Source organism: Oncorhynchus tshawytscha, linkage group LG13 (assembly GCF_018296145.1).
Source record: "Oncorhynchus tshawytscha isolate Ot180627B linkage group LG13, Otsh_v2.0, whole genome shotgun sequence".
Lineage (NCBI taxonomy): Eukaryota > Metazoa > Chordata > Actinopteri > Salmoniformes > Salmonidae > Oncorhynchus > Oncorhynchus tshawytscha.
Genome location: NC_056441.1, coordinates 40499976 through 40516932, shown reverse-complemented (window position 1 = coordinate 40516932; position 16957 = coordinate 40499976). Strand labels below are relative to the sequence as shown.

Here is a 16957-nt window from a genome sequence, read left to right as displayed (position 1 = left end):
GTCCTAACCGACTTGCCAAAACTATAGTTTGTTAACAAGAAACTTGTGAAGTGTTTGAAAAACGAGTTTTAAATGACTCCAACCTAAGTGGATGTAAACTTCCGACTTCAACGGTATATGCTCTTTTCATGCTTTCTAAGTTTACCTGCCCTGCGGAGATACAGGACTTGGCAGAAGAGCAGTGTCATCACTTCCCACTACTCAAGCCCAAACAAGCCAGTGTCTTAAGCAGGCATCCAAAGTATTCTCTCTGCTCTTCTTCATGATCATGAATGTCCCCTTTGAAAGAGAAATATGTATGGTCTAGAGGGTTGAAGGTGTAAGAGGTATTTGGGTGCTATGCAACACACCTGTGGAGACCTGTGAAGGGAGAAGGGGGCTTTCTGCCGCCCGCTAGCATGTCTGCCTGGACTTGTGCTATGGCCTTGACCCCTCCAAATCATCATAACTGTCTTCTGAGTGAAGTCCATGTCCAGTTTCAACTTTCACCAGATATATATATTTGTTAGTTATGGACATATGGGATGTTTTTATCTAGTGAGGCACACTCACAGCACCAAAACACTATTGTTTTGATGTCCTCCATTAAATTCAGACACTGGCTTCCTTATATAAGGAATAGGGTGGTATTTGGGACACAGACTTGGAGTCTGCTCCGAGTCAACCCTCCACTGTATACTGACTCCTTGATGAAAACATTTCTTGATGGAGGTTTCCCTCTAATTCTGTACTGATGGAAACAGACCGTTCATAATTAAGGGTTCCCTTGTGATTGTGCCATTTGATGTATTGCCTGATGACTTATTTCCATTGCCTTGTACTATACCCTGGTCTGGTCTGCTATAATACAGGCCTTTCATTCAGCATGGGCTGTGGTAGTTTTAGTTGCATGTACACTCTTCCTCTCTCTCACCACACACTTACCACTGGCCAGAACACATGGAGCCCTGAGTGGCTATAGCAGATTCTAGTGGACTGTTACTATATGGTTGTATGGCCAAATCAATAGTTTATTTGTCACGTGCTCCGAATACAACAGGTGTAGTTCACCTTACAGTGAAATGCTTACTTACAGGCTCTAACCAATGGTGCGAAAAAGGTGTTAGGTGAACAATAGGTAAGTGAAGAAATAAAACGACAGTAAAAAGACAGTGAAAAATAGTAGTAGCGAGGCTACATACAGACACCGGTTAGTCAGGCTGATTGGGGTAGTATGTACATGTACAGTGCCTTGCGAAAGTATTCGGCCCCCTTGAACTTTGCGACCTTTTGCCAAATTGAAAACATAAAGATATAAAACGACCTTTTGCCAAATTTCAGGCTTCAAACATAAAGATATAAAACTGTATTTTTTGCAGCAAACTGAAGAATCAATGATCAATGTTGACAAGTAATGATGGAATCACAATCATGAAAATGCACCTGGAAGTCTCAGACATTTCATTGGATATTTCAAACTTTTTTTCCCAACAAATCAAAAACTGAAAAATTGGGCGTGACAAAATTATTCAGCCCCTTTACTTTCAGTGCATCCAAATCCTGCTTTAAACTTCTTCACAACAGTATCTCGGACCTGCCTGGTGTGTTCCTTGTTCTTCATGATGCTCTCCCAAGGAGCACTGTGCAAGCGATAATATTGAAATGGAAGGAGTATCAGACCACTGCAAATCTACCAAGACTGCGCTTTTAACGGACCTCTGAGACTATCACAGTGCAGGTGCATTTCAAACATGGTGGTGGCACGGAGAGGGACTGGTGATTATGGAGCACACAGGTGGATTGTATTTATCATCATTAGTCATTTAGGTCAACATTGGATCATTCAGAGATCCTCACTGAACTTTTTGCTGGAGTCTCTCGATGTGAAAACTGTTTGCTTACAGCTGTAATCTGAAAAAGGTGGCACTAAAGGGGGGCTGAATAATTTTGCACGCCCAATTTTTCAGTTTTTGATTTGTTAAAAAAGTTTGAAATATCCAATAAATGTCGTTCCACTTCATGATTGTGTCCCACTTGTTGTTGATTCTTCACAAAAAAATACAGTTTTATATCTTTATGTTTGAAGCCTGAAATGTGGCAAAAGGTTGCAAAGTTCAAGGGGGCCGAATACTTTCGCAAGGCACTGTAGATATGGTTAGTGACTATGCATATACAGTATGATGAACAGAGAGTATCAGTAGCATAAAAGAGGGGTTGGGGGGAGACACAATGCAAATAGTCCTGGTAGCCATTTGATTACCTGTTCAGGAGTCTTATGGCTTGGGTGTAAAAACTGTTGAGAAGCCTTTTCATCCTAGACTTGGCACTCCGGTACCACTTGCCATGTGGTAGTAGAGAGAACAGTCTATGACTGGGGTGGCTGGGGTCCTCAACAATTTTTTGGGCCTGCCTCTGACACTGCCTGGTGTAGAGGTCCTGGATGGCAGACAGCTTAGCCCCAGTGATGTACTGGACGGTACACACTACTCTCTGTAGTTCCTTGCGGTCGGAGGCCAAGCAATTGCCATACCAGGTAGTGATGCAACCAGTCAGGATGCTCTCGATGTTGCAGCTGTAGAACCTTTTGAGGATCTGAGGACCCATGCCAAATATTTTCAGTTTCCTGAGGGGGAAAAGGCTTTGTCGTGCCCTCTTCACGACTGCCTTGGTGTGTTTGGAACATTCTAGTTAGTTGGTGAGGTGAGGTGTTTAGTCCCAGGATCGTCAGCTTAGTGATGAGCTTTGAGGGTATTGTTGTGTTGAACACTGAGCTGTAGTCATTGAATAGCATTCATTCCTAAACCTTTCCTTCATGAGTAAGAGTAGGGGAACGTCCACTCATCTAGGATTGTTTTTCTTCCGTTGACTGTTTGCTGTTTTTCTGCTCCTGTATGCAAACTTAGAAAATCAAATGCTCTTTTGGCTGTCCTGTGAAAGTTTGTCAAGTCGTTGGAATAGGATTAAGCAGAATACACTGTCTAGCAGGTGAAGCGCATCAGTATTTTCATGAAAACTGTGTATGGATACGAAACCTTCACAATTATTTCTATGGCGCTTTTAACAAAAACATTTCTTCCAGGGGGAAACCTGTGGTTCTGTATTTTTGTCTAGTAAATCTGTCTAGCTGTAAGCCTCCTTATCTGTTCCCTCAGGGAGGTGCCCAGCTAGGCAGAGGTTTGGCCAGGGTGGGCTGGGCTGGAAGGATATGGGATGTTCCCTTTCAGTACACACAACACAGAGCAGTGAATGACGGGCCCTGACATTGTAGCCTGCAGGCATGCATTTTGCAAAAGCAAGAGGAAAAAAAAGTCTCAAGAGAGTGAGAACAGAGAGGGATAAAGGGGAGAGAAGGCATGTGCAGGGACAGTCTTGAGCTAGAACACACCCACTTGACTACACGCTCTTTATGAAGCGGCGTTTTGAGCAGTAAGGAGAAGCAGAAGTCTCAGAGACTAGACAGAGTAACCTTACAAACTGTATTTGTTACTGTTACTTCTCTGAGTTAACTGCACCTACCTGACAGTGGGATGTCAATGCAGCCGGTTTACAGAACCTACTCCAGTGACAGTGTGGGAAGTGACAGGGTCTTCACTGACGGATACTACTACCAGGGGATGCTCAAGGCCACCGATGGAAGGAAAGGTAGAATTATCATGGTGTCTAATAGTTTTGACTAGTCTAGTTGGAGTTTTCATTTTTATCAAAAAGAAATACAGAACTTTGCTTGGTTTCATCTGGTCGAAATGCTTCACTTTATTGAGCTTTTATTTGATTTGAGTAACTAATGTTTTTTCCCGAGTTATGATTTCCTCAAATTATGTGACTGTGTTGAAATATTTAGCTTTCGCTTGTTAGATTGTATTGTGTAGGATTACCTGTGATTACCCAACTGTCGGCAGATATGACAGTTTATGTCTATGTAATTATAAACAACTAGTCCAAGTTAGTTTGTTTCATGTAAGTAAAATATACAAACAGAGGCATTGTCCATTACTGTCACAGCACTGCCATGTTATGTCACACCCCTTTATGTGTCACTGGCTTTGTCCAGCCTTATTGGTTTATTAAAGTGTCACTCAAGTTTTCTTTAGCAGATTACTTTAGGACAAGTCAATTAAAACATAAGGTTGTGGACCATAACTAAATACCAGTGGTGTAAAGTACTTAAGTAAATATATATATATTTTTGTGGTATCTTTACTATTTATATGTTTGACTATTTTTACTTTTACTTCACTACATTCCCAAAGAAAACAATGTACTTTTTACTTCATACATTTTCACTGACACCCAAAAGTACACGTTACATTTTCAATGCTTAGCGGGACAGGAAAATAGTCAAATTTACGCACTTATCAAGAGAACATATCTGGTCATCCATACTGCCTCTGATCTGGCAGATTAATTAAACACACACACTTCATTTGTAAATTATGTGATGGAATGTGCCCCTGGCTATCTGTAAATAAAACATTTATATAAAATGATGCCGTCTGGTTTGCTTAATATAAGCAATTAGAAATTATTTATAATTTTACTTTTGATACTTAAGTATATTTTAGCAATTACATTTACTATTGATACTTAAGTATATTTAAAACCAAATACTTGTAGACTTTTATTCAAGTAGTATTTTACTGGGTGACTTTCACTTTTACTTGAGTCATTTTCTATTAAGGTATCTTTACTTTTACTCAAGTATGACAATTGTATACTTTTTCCACCACTGCTAAATACATATTTGCTGAGAGAATAGACCAATAAAAATAGTCTGGCTGTTTTTGAGAGCACTATTTATTACTATGGCAGTAGGAGTAGACTATGAAGGTTTTGAAGGAGATCGGATACCTCCCCAATTAATCTAACCTCAGTCTGTTTCTCAGACAAGGAAAGGCTAACCCTTTAACCCTTGTTTCAGTTTCTCAGACTAGGAAAGGCTAACCCTTAACTTTAAGCCTTGTTTCAGTATCTCAGACTAGGAAAGGCTAACCCTTAACTTTAAGCCTTGTTTCAGTATCTCAGACTAGGAAAGGCTAACCCTTAACTTTAAGCCTTGTTTCAGTTTCTCAGACTAGGAAAGGGTATAGCCATGTCTCGGAGTAAAGTGTTCCAGACTGCATATGAGCTTTTCAACAAAGAACACACAATCAGGATAAATGGATTTAAGTTCCCATTGCTATTTTTTGAACTGGAATGTTTTTTTTTTTTTTTTTTCAGTTACACCTTGACCTTTGCTTCTGTAGATCATAGTCGGTGTCACAGCAGTGGAACTCTTAGTCTGTGTCGCAAATTCCCTGTATAGTGCACTACCGTTGACCAGATTCCTATGGGTCCTGGTCAAAAGTAGTGCACTATATAGGGAATAGAGTGCCAATTGGATGTAGCCTTACTGTTAAAAACATAACTGAGGGGGATTTGACTTGGCTGCCTACCATGGGGATGCTGCATTGGCACGACAGGAAAGCTTGTGTGTGGTGCCTCACGATGCCACTTCTGTGTTGGTGCAGTTTTTCCAAGACGCCATGCATGTGTGACTCACAGGCAGTACCAGTAAAGGGATTTGGCATTGGTGGGGCACATCCTCTCCTCTGTTTCCCTGCCCCATGACTCACCAGTCCCTGACATTGTTCTGTTCTTTCTCATTGTCACACAACATCTGCTTTGATCTAAGAGCTTATCCTGAGGATGAAATCAAACGCTGTTTCTCAAGTCACAGATGGCTTATGAAGGAATAATAGCTTAAATTCCCATGCTAGACTGTGTTTTGATACAGTTGAGTTGTACTCCATGTTTACTTTCTCAAGCCGTCTCTATAGTTCAACCATAGATACTGTATTATACTGTATAATCTTAATGCTGTGTTACTGTACAGAATGAGACTGAATAGGGAAGTGAGAGTTGGGTTGCTTTGGCATTGGACTTGCCAGGCTTGGATCAGGTGCCTTGTTAGGCTGCGTGGAAAACATTATACAAATCAAATCAAATGTATTTGTCACATACACATGGTTAGCAGATGTTAATGCGAGTGTAGCAAAATGCTTGTGCTTCTAGTTCCGACAATGCAGTAATAACCAACGAGTAATCTAACCTAACAATTCCAAACTACTACCGTATACACACAAGTGTAAAGGGATAAAGAATATGTACATAAAGATATATGAATGAGTGATGGTACAGAACGGCATAGGCAAGATGCAGTAGATGGTATCGAGTACAGTATATAGATATGAGATGAGTAATGTAAGTTATGTAAACAAAGTGGCATAGTTTAAAGTGGCTAGTGATACATGTATTACATAAAGATGCAGTAGATGATATAGGGTACAGTATATATGTATACAGTACAGAATTTTTTTCAGCCTCCTGAGGTTGAAGAGGCGCTGCTGCGCCTTCTTCACGACGCTGTCTGTGTGGGTGGACCAATTCAGTTTGTCTGTGATGTGTACACCGAGGAACTTAAAGCCTACTACCCTCTCCACTACTGTCCCGTCGATGTGGATAGGGGGGTGCTCCCTCTGCTGTTTCCTGAAGTCCACAATCATCTCCTTCGTTTTGTTGACGTTGAGTGTGAGGTTATTTTCCTGACACCACACTCCGAGGGCCCTCACCTCCTCCCTGTAAGCCATCTCGTCGTTGTTGGTAATCAAGCCTACCACTGTAGAGTTGTCCGCAAACTTGATTGAGTTGGAGGCGTGCATGGCCACGCAGTCATGGGTGAACAGAGAGTACAGGAGAGGGCTCAGAACGCACCCTTGTGGGGCCCCAGTGTTGAGGATCAGCGGGGTGGAGATGTTGTTACCTACCCTCACCACCTGGAGGTGGCCCGTCATGAAGTCCAGTACCCAGTTGCACAGGGCGGGGTCGAGACCCAGGTTCTCGAGCTTGATGACGAGTTTGGAGGGTACTATGGTGTTAAATGCTGAGCTGTTGTCGATGAACAGCATTCTCACATAGGTATTCCTCTTGTTCAGATGGGTTAGGGCAGTGTGGTTGAGATTGCATCGTCTGTGGACCTATATGGGCGGTAAGCAAATTGGAGTGGGTCTAGGGTGTCAGGTAGGGTGGAGGTGATATGGTCCTTGACTAGTCTCTCAAAGCACTTCATGATGACGGAAGTGAGTGCTACGGGGCGGTAGTCGTTTAGCTCAGTTACGTTAGCTTTCTTGGGAACAGGGACAATGGGGGCCCTCTTTAAGCATGTGGGAACAGCAGACTGGGATAAGGATTGATTGAATATGTCCGTAAACACACCAGCCAGCTGGTCTGCACATGCTCTGAGGACGCAGCTGGGGATGCCGTCTGGGCCTGCAGCCTTGCGAGGGTTAACACGTTTAAATGTTTTCCTCACGTCGGCTGCAGTGAAGGAGAGTCCGCCGGTTTTGGTTGCGGGCCGTGTCAGTGGCACTGTATTGTCCTCAAAGCGAGCGAAAAAGTTATTTTGTCTGCCTGGGAGCAAGACATCCTGGTCCGTGACGGGGCTGGTTTTCTTTTTGTAATCCGTGATTGACTGTAGACCCTGCCACATACCTCTTGTGTCTGAGCCGTTGAATTGTGACTACTTTGTCTCTATACTGACGCTTAGCTTGTTTGATTGCCTTGCGGAGAGAATAGCTACACTGTTTGTATTCGGTCATGTTTCAGGTCACCTTTCCCTGGTTAAAAGCAGTGGTTCGCACTTTCAGTTTCACGCGAATGCTGCCATCAATCCACGGTTTCTGGTTTGGGAATGTTTTAATCATTGCTATGGGAACGACATCATCAATGCACTTTCTAATGAACTCGCTCACCGAATCAGCGTATTCGTCAATGTTGTTGTTGTTGGACGCAATGCGGAACATATCCCAGTCCGCGTGATCGAAGCAGTCTTGAAGCGTGGAATCAGATTAATCGGACCAGCGTTGAACAGACCTGAGCGCGGGAGCTTCTTGTTTTAGTTTCTGTCTGTAGGCAGGAAGCAACAAAATGGAATTGTGGTCAGCTTTTCCGAAAGGAGGGCGGGGGAGGGCCTTATATGCATCGCGGAAGTTAGAATAGCAATGATCCAAGGTTTTACCAGCCCTGGTTGCGCAATTGATATGCTGATACAATTTAGGGAGTCTTGTTTTCAGATTAGCCTTGTTAAAATCCCCAGCTACAATGAATGCAGCCTCAGGATATGTGGGTTCCAGTGTGCAAAGAGTCAAATAAAGTTTGTTCAGGGCCATCGATGTGTCTGCTTGGGGGGGAAAATATACGGCTGTGATTATAATCGAAGTCAGGTGAACAGAAGGACTTGAGTTCCTGTATGTTGTTGTGGTCACGTCTCGTTAATCATAAGGCATACGCCCCCGCCCCTCTTCTTACCAGAAAGATGTTTGTTTCTATTGGTGCGATGCGTGAAGTAACCAGCTGGCTGCACCGATTCCGTTAGCGTCTCTCGATTGAGCCATGTTTCCGTGAAGCAACGAACGTTACAGTCTCTGATGTTCCTCTGGAATGCTACCCTTGCTCGGATTTCATCAACCTTGTTGTCAAGAGACTGGACATTGGCGAGTAGTATGCTAGGGAGTGGTGCGCGATGTGCCCGTCTCCGGAGCCTGACCAGAAGACCGCTACGTTTCCCTCTTTTACAACGTCTTCGTTTTGGGTCGCAGGCTGGGATCCATTCCGTTGTCCTGGGTCCGCTTCGGGAAGGATCCACTTCGGGAAAGTCATATTCCTGGTCGTACTGATCGAGAGTGGACATTGCTCTTATATTCAGTAGTTCTTCCCGACTGTATGTAATGAAACCTAAGATTACCTGGGGTACCAAATGTAAGAAATAACACGTAAAAGAACAAAAAACTGCATAGTTTCCTAGGAACGCGAAGCGAGGCGGCCATCTCTGTCGGCGCCGGAAGGTACTGATACTACTCATGTCTGCTGCTGGTAGATGTGGATAGTGATAGCAGGACAGTTTTCACTCTTGCCCATAATCAGACATGCGTTGACAGTCCCCTAGAGTTAGTAATCATACGGTGGAATCAAACACAGACCTGAGAATGGTATTACTCAGGGAGGATGCTCTTCCCAGTTGAGCAGCAAATGGTAACACTGTAAAGTACTCCCCCTCACCCATCTTATGTTACAATTTTTTTGTTCTATTATTGTCCTCTCTGATCCAGCACTTGGGACAAATGTGTTATGAATGTGAGCATACCACCCCACTTAACTGTATGAACTATCCACACTTTTCGTGATCCCCCATAGACATTACCTCACAGATGACAGAATTCTGTAGCTATGTAACTCTTGGTCTCTTAGTTGAAGTTGAGTCTCTGTATGCTGTTGATATAGACCATCACTTTCTCTCTGTCCCATAGATGAACGGGACCGGGTACAGAAGAAGACCTTCACAAAATGGGTCAACAAGCACTTGATGAAGGTAAGATGAGGACATATAACACTTCACTTGAGCTCATCCCACATCTACTCTAAACTTGACAATACCCGAAGCTGTAATGGGGTGTTCCCCAAAAAACATGTACAACTAGATTCAGCTCATTGATATTCAATGTGGTCATCTCATCCGTGTATTTTATAGGGGTCCATAATTCATTCAGCAATTTTGTAGGAAAGCAGCTACACGGGAGTTATAACATTGCAGTGCACATACACATGTGATACACAGGACAACATACCAGTTTAGAGGCTCATTGAGGAAATCACTTGCAACTAAGTGATTGTGTTCTGTGGCTCTGATCTGGATAGATGAATTACATTCTCAACTGGAATAGGATATGCTGATAAAATATTAGAGAAGGTTTACTCATTACAAGGTAAAGTGCGTGCATCCCAACTGGCACCATATTCCCTATACGGTGCATTCAGAAACATTTTGTTATGTTAGAGCCCTATTCTAAAATTGATTAAATTGTTTTCCCCCTCATCAACCTACACACAATACCCCATAATAACAAAGCAAAAAAAGATTTGTGATTTATTTATTTTTTGCTAATTAATTTTAAAAAACTGAAATATCACATTTAGAGTACCAGTTAAAAGTTTGGACACACCTAATCATTCAAGAGTTTTTCTTTATTTTTACTATTTTCTACATTGTAGAATAATAGTCAACAAATCAAAACTATGAAATAACACATATGGAATCATGTACAGTCGTGGCCAAAAGTTTAGAGAATGACACAAATATACATTTTTCACAAAGTCTGCTTCCGCAGTTTGTATGATGGCAATTTGCATATACTCCAGAAAGCTATGGAGAGTGATCAGATGAATTGCAAGCTGACATCAGGTCAGTGATTCTCTCGTTAACACAGGTGTGAGTGTTGACGAGGACACGGCTGGAGATCACTCTGTCATGCTGACTGAGTTCGAATAAAAGACTGGAAGCTTCAAAAGGAGGGTGCTTGGAATCATTGTTCTACCTCTGTCAACCATGGTTACCTGCAAGGAAACACGTGCCGTCATCATTGCTTTGCACAAAAAGGGCTTCACAGGCAAGGATATTGCTGCCAGTAAGATTACACCTAAATCAACCATTTATCAGATCATCAAGAACTTCAAGGAGAGCGGTTCAAATGTTGTGAAGAAGGCTTCAGGGCGCCCAAGAAAGTCCAGCAAGCGCCAGGACCGTCTCCTAAAGTTGATTCAGCTGCAGGATCAGGGCACCACCAGTTCAGAGCTTGCTCAGGAATGGCAACAGGCAGGTGTGAGTGCATCTGCACGCACAGTGAGACGAAGACTTTTGGAGAATGGCCTGGTGTCAAGAAGGGCAGCAAAGAAGCTACTTCTCTCCAGGAAAAACATCAGAAACAGACTGATATTCTACAAAAGGTACAGGGATTGGACTGCTGAGGACTGGGGTAAAGTCATTTTCTCTGATGACTCCCCTTTCCGATTGTTTGGGGCATCCGGAAAAAATCTTGTCCGGAGAAGACAAGGTGAGCTCTACCAGCAGTCCTGTTTCATGCCAACAGTAAAGCATCCTGAGACCATTCATGTGTGGGGTTGCATCTCAGCCAAGGGTGTGGGCTCACTCACAATTTTGCCTAAGAACACAGCCATGAATAAAGAATGGTACCAACACATCCTCCGAGAGCAACTTCTCCCAGCCATCCAGGAACAATGACGAACAGTGCCTTTTCCAGCATGACGGAGCACCTTGCCATAAGGCAAAAGTGATAACTAAGTGGCTCGGGGAACAAAACATCCATGGCCAGGAAACTCCCCAGACCTTAATCCTGTTGAGAACTTGTGGTCAATCCTTAAAAGGCGGTTGGACAAACAATAACGCACAAATTCTGACAAACTCCAAACATTGATTATGCATGAATGGGCTGCCATCAGTCAGGATGTGGCCCAGAAGTTAATTGACAGCATGCCAGGGCGGATTGCAGAGGTCTTGAAAAAGAAGGGTCAACACTGCAAATATTGACTCTTTGCATCAACTTCATGTAATTGTCAATAAAAGCCTTTGACACTTATGAAATGCTTGTAATTATACTTCAGTATTCCATAGTAACATCTGACAAAAAATATCTAAAGACACTGAAGCAGCAAATCATGAGGTAGTCATCTGGAATGCTTTTCAAACAGTTCCCACATATGCTCAGCACTTGTTGGTTCCTTTTCCTTCACTCTGCGGTCCAAATCATCCCAAACCATCTTAATTAGGTTTAGGTCAGATGATTGTAGAGGCCAGGTCATCTGATGCAGCACTCCATCACTCTCCTCTTTGGTCAAATAGCCCTTACACAGCCTGGAGGTGTCTTTTTGGTCATTGTCCTGTTGGAAAACAAATTATAGTCCCACTAAGCGCAAACCAGATGGGATGGCGTATTGCTGCAGAATGCTGTGGTAGCCATGCTGGTTAAGTGTGCCTTGAATTCTAAATAAATCACAGACCGTGTCACCAGCAAAGCACCCCCACACCATCACAGCTGCTCCTTCATGCTTCACAGAGGGAACCACACATGCAGAGATCATCCGTTGTCCTACTCTGTGTCTCACAAAGACACGGCAGGTGGTACACAAATTTCAAAGTTGGACTCATCAGACCAAAGGATAGATTTCCACCTGCTCGTGTGTCTTGGCCCAAGCAAGTCTCTTCTTGTTATTGGTGTCCTTTATTTCTTTGCAGCAATTCGACCATGAAGGCCTGATTCACACAGTCTCCTCTGAATAGTTAACGTTGAGATTTGTCTGTTACTTGAACTCTGTGAAGCATTTATTTGACCAGCAATTTCTGAGGCTGGCAACTCTAATGAACTTATCCTCTGCAGCAGAGGTAACTCTGGGTCTTCCTTTCCTGTTCTGTTGCGTTTCTCATGAGAGACAGTTTCATCATAGCGCTTGATGGTTTTTGCGACTGCACTTGAAGAAACGTTCAAAGTTCTTGAAATTGTCTGATTGACTGACCTTCATGTCTTAAAGTAATGATGGATTGTCATTTCTCTTTGCTTATGTGAGCTGTTCTTGCCATAATATGGACTTGGTCTTTTACCAAATAGGGCTATCTTCTGTATACCACCTCTACCTTGTCACAATCCAACTGATTGGCTCAAACGCATTAAGAAGGAAATAAATTCCACAAATTAACTTTTAACAAGGCACACCTGTTAATTGAAATGCAATCCAGGTGACTACCTCATGAAGCTGGTTAAGAGAATGCCAAGAGTGTGCAAAGCTGTCATCAAGGCAAAGGGTGGCTAGTTTAAAGAATCTCAAATATAAAATATTTTTTAGGTTTAACACATTTTTGGTTACTACAGGTTTCCATATGTGTTATTTCATAGTTTTGATGTCTTCACTATTACTCTACAATGTAGACATTTTTAAAAAATAAAGAAAAATGTGTGTGTGTCCAAACTTTTGACTGGTACTGTGCATAAGTATTCAGACCATTTGTTGAAGCACCTTTGGCAGCGCTTACAGCCTTGAGTCTTCTTGGGAATGACACTACAAGATTGGCACACCTGTATTTGGGGAGTCTCCCATTCTTCTCTGCAGATCCTCTCAAGCTCTGTCAGGTTGGATGGGGAGCGTCGCTGCACAGCTATTTTCAGGTCTTTCCAGAGGTGTTCAATTGGGTTCAAGTCCGGGCTCTGGGTGGGCCACTCAAGGACATTGAGACTTGTCCTGAAGCTACTCTTGCGCTGTCTTGGCTGTGTGCTTACGGCCATTGTCCTGTTGGAAGGAGAACCTTTGCCCCAGTCTGAATTCCTGAGCGCTCTGGAACAGGTATTCATCAAGGACCTCTCTGTACTTTGCTCTGTTCATCTTTCCCTTGATCCTGACAAGTCTCCCAGTCCCTGCCACTGAAAAACATCCCCACAGCATGATGCTGCCACCACCATGCTTCACCATAGGGATGGTACCAGGTTTCCTCTAGATGTGATGCTTGGCATTCAGGCCAAAGAGTTCAATCTTGGTTTCATTAGACCAAAGAATTTTGTTACTCATAGTCTGAGTCCTTTAGGTGCCGGTTGGCAAACTTCAAGTGGGCTGTCATGTGCCTTTTACTGAGGAGTGGTTTCTGTCTGGCCACTCTACCATAAAGGCCTCATTGGTGGAGTGCTGCAGAGATGGTTGTCCTTCTGGTAGTTTCTCCCATCTCCACAGAGGAACTCTGGAGCTCCGTCAGAGTGACCACCGGGTTCTTGGTCACCTCCCTGACCAAGGACCTTCTCCCCCAGGTCAAGGATGAGTCTTGGTGTTTTAAACTTCTTCCATTTAAGAATGATGGAGGCCACTGTGTTCTTGGGGACCTTCGATGCTGCAGACACGTTTTGGAACCCTTCACCAGATCATGGCTTGGTTTTTGCTCTGACATGCACTGTCAACTGTGGGATCTTATATGGACAGGTGTGTACCTTTCCAAATCATGTCCAATCAATTGAATGTACCACAGGTGGACTCCAATCAAGTTTTAGAAACATCTCAAGGATGATCAATGGAAACAGGATGCACCTGAGCTCAATTTTGAGTCTCATTGCAAAGGGTCTGAATACTTCTGCAAATAAGGTACTTCTGTTATTTTTAATACATTTGCAAACATTTCTAAAATAGCTGTTTTAACGTCATCATTATGTGGTGTTGTGTGTAGATTGATGAGAAAATACATAATTGAATCCATTTTGGAATAAGACTGTAACATAACAAAATGTGGAAAAAATCAGGGTGTCTGAATACTTTCCGAATGCCCTAGTCAAAAGTAGAGCACTATATAGGTAATAGGGTGCCATTTGGGACGTAGCCAGAGGGCCTTGTTTTCTGTCAGTGGCCGCAGATTAATGTTTCTGTTATGAGTCGCTACTCTGACTGACTGGAGGGCACGCGGTGCAAAGCTTCTTGCTAATGCATGCTCTCTGCCTCTTGGCAAACTGTTGAACAAAAGCTTTTGAAAATGCATCAATTGATCATATGAGCAGGAAAGAGTTTTTTTTATTTCATTGCTGCAATTACAGCATGTTTTTTGACTCATCTTGGTTCACTCAAAGCCCACAGCTGTTCACATGATAGCGACTTTGAAAACGGCAAGATAGGAAAAAAACAAATGTTGACCATTCGGTTGATTAGAAGCAAATTTGGTCAAATATTTGATGTTCTGTCCAACCGTCCATCTCTGAATCTACTTTTGATGTAGACGGTACCATAATGATACTGTATAACGATGCCAATGGCCAAATTACTGCATCCCTCCGTTACTACAATTATCACTGCTTGAGCAGTTTGTTAAGTGCAGACTATTAGGGGTCTACTTAACGATAACTCTTGATAAGTGAAAGGACCTCGGATGGCCTGAGATGTCCTAGAGAGCCTGTACAATGGTTTCCATGCAGGCCACTCTCATATTTCTATAGTGGCAGTCACAAAAACATATTTTTGGTTGCCTGTTGTTGTAGTGTCTATGGCAAGAAGAGGAAAACACAGGCCTGTGGCGCTGTATTAATAGTATGAATCATCAGGCATTCCTCAAACAGAAGCTTGGTTTACATAAAAAAGACTTGGGAAACCACTGTACTTTTACTGGAAAATATGGATATGCACCATACATTTCCATTGTGACTCACATCGTCTCCCAAATAAGATTTGGAGCTGCGTGGAAAATAAACACCCTACTTCTCAGCGCAATGGCAGTACGTACATGCATGCTATTTCTGTGCTATGTGTGGGAATGAGTCACAAGCATCTGGTCTCGCTTTAGCTCTATGAAGGAGAGCGAGGCGGGCTGGAGTTTTGGGCATGGGTCATGTTCCGCACACATCTGGCCCACAGACAGTCTGGCTTCTGGGGCTGTTATGTGCGTCCCAAATGGCACCCTGTTCCCTATATAGTGCGCTACTTTTTACCAGGACCCATAGAGCACAGCTCAAAAGTAGTGCACAATATAGAGAATAGGGTGGTATTTGGGACGTAGCCCTGCAGTGGGCAGACTGAGCGAGAGAGCACCAGGGTGGATAGTGATGGACCCCTGAGGGTTTCTGGCTAGTGGGACACATTACAGAGTTTTCAATTAGTTTCTCTTGGAGAGATGTTTATGTTACTCTCAGTAAATGCTGAGGTCCCTAGCAAGGGACTCTATGGGCCTCGTACAGTATGGATAGACAGTTTCTGCTGCTATCCCACCCTCCTCAGAAGAGGGTGGATTATACTGTTTATAGGGACTGCGTAAGTGTCAGTGAACAGAAAATGTGAGACTTCACATATTTGAAACCATGTGGAATCAACCAACTAACTAAACCATCACAGCATTCTGCTGTACTGCATGTCATTGCTGAACCAGAGAAGTCAAAGTAAGGAATCTCTATTTCCTTCTTCTTCTTTTTGTTTTTCACCTGTGAACTCAAGTGTGTCAAACTCTGTGTGAAATGTCTGTGCGATTCATGCGATAGGGGCGTAGATATCCTCTGGCACGGGGACGGTTGTCCTGAGTCGGTACTCCATTGTAAAGGAAATCCGTCTCATGTATATGCAGTGGACCTGTGTGGTTCAGGGCTTTGGCTGGGCCCGGGCTGTTTGGGCCTTGTTCAGAAAAGGACCATGGGATTAACTGGGAGGGAGATACACAGGTATAGTTGTGGATCATTGCCTGTCAGACACTCCTGAGGGCTGTTGTTCATGCAAAGTCAAATGGGACATCGCACTCTTCTTATGGTCTTTTTCACTATGGTGAAATATAGATTCAAGTTCAGTGCATACATCTTACTCTGACAAACTATTTTACATTTGATTGGCATGACACGAAAACAAAATCATTCAGCAATACTGTGTTTTACCCAAACAGTCTGTCTTTTTTAACATCTCTCCAACTGTCAGTCAAATGACCGTCCACCTTTTTGCTCATTCTACTTTCCTCTCCTCCGTTTCTCATCCTGTCTTTCCATCCTTCCATCAGCACTGGAGAGCAGAGGTAGGTACAGACGGTCTGTGAGCCTGTTCAGAGTGCTGAGTGGACGTGCATTCTTTTCTGCATGGGTTTCTTTTGCTGCTCCTCTCCTTAGACGTTCTAGCCGGGCACCTAAATCTCTAACCTGTCTGTGTCTCTTTCCCTCCTCTCTTAACTTCCTAATGTAATCACTGCTTCAGCCTCTCTGCAGAGTAAAGTGGCTGACCAGAGCATGTCCCATCAAACCAATCTGGCAATTGCTTAGGCCTAAGTGCAATTTTATTAGGAGGCATATGAAAGATACCCTATTATCAAATTAACTCTCAAAAACATTGAAACGTTTGACTTTGGACAAAGTCACTGTAATTGCTACAGCAGGAGGTCGTGTGACCCTTTTTATAAGTTGCATAGCTATTAGTTTATATCAAATTAGGATTAGAAGATAAACAAGTAGTTTTATTTTTACCTTTATTTAACTAGGCAAGTCAGTTAAGACTTACAATGCCGGCCTAGGAACAGTGGGTTAACTGCCTTGTTCAGGGGGAGAAGGACAGGTTTTTACCTTGTCAGCTCAGGGATTCGATCTTTGAACCTTTTAGTTACTAGTCC

At 43.0% G+C, this 16957-nt stretch overlaps 1 protein-coding gene across 10 annotated transcripts in view; it reads left to right on the top strand.

Moving 5' to 3' along the window:
• Nucleotides 1–16957, top strand: part of LOC112264953 (plectin) — a 159127-nt gene that overhangs the window by 93590 nt on the left and 48580 nt on the right. For 4 of the 10 annotated variants that reach the window (XM_024441885.1, XM_024441881.2, XM_024441878.2 and 1 more), the window contains exons 2-3: nucleotides 9321–9382; nucleotides 16358–16372. In XM_024441885.1, the coding sequence (XP_024297653.1) occupies nucleotides 9321–9382; nucleotides 16358–16372 (77 nt within the window). Of the gene's footprint in view, nucleotides 1–3108; nucleotides 3622–9320; nucleotides 9383–16357; nucleotides 16373–16957 lie in introns of those variants that run through there. The other 6 variants (XM_024441883.2, XM_024441879.2, XM_024441877.2 and 3 more) reach the window with 3 other exon arrangements.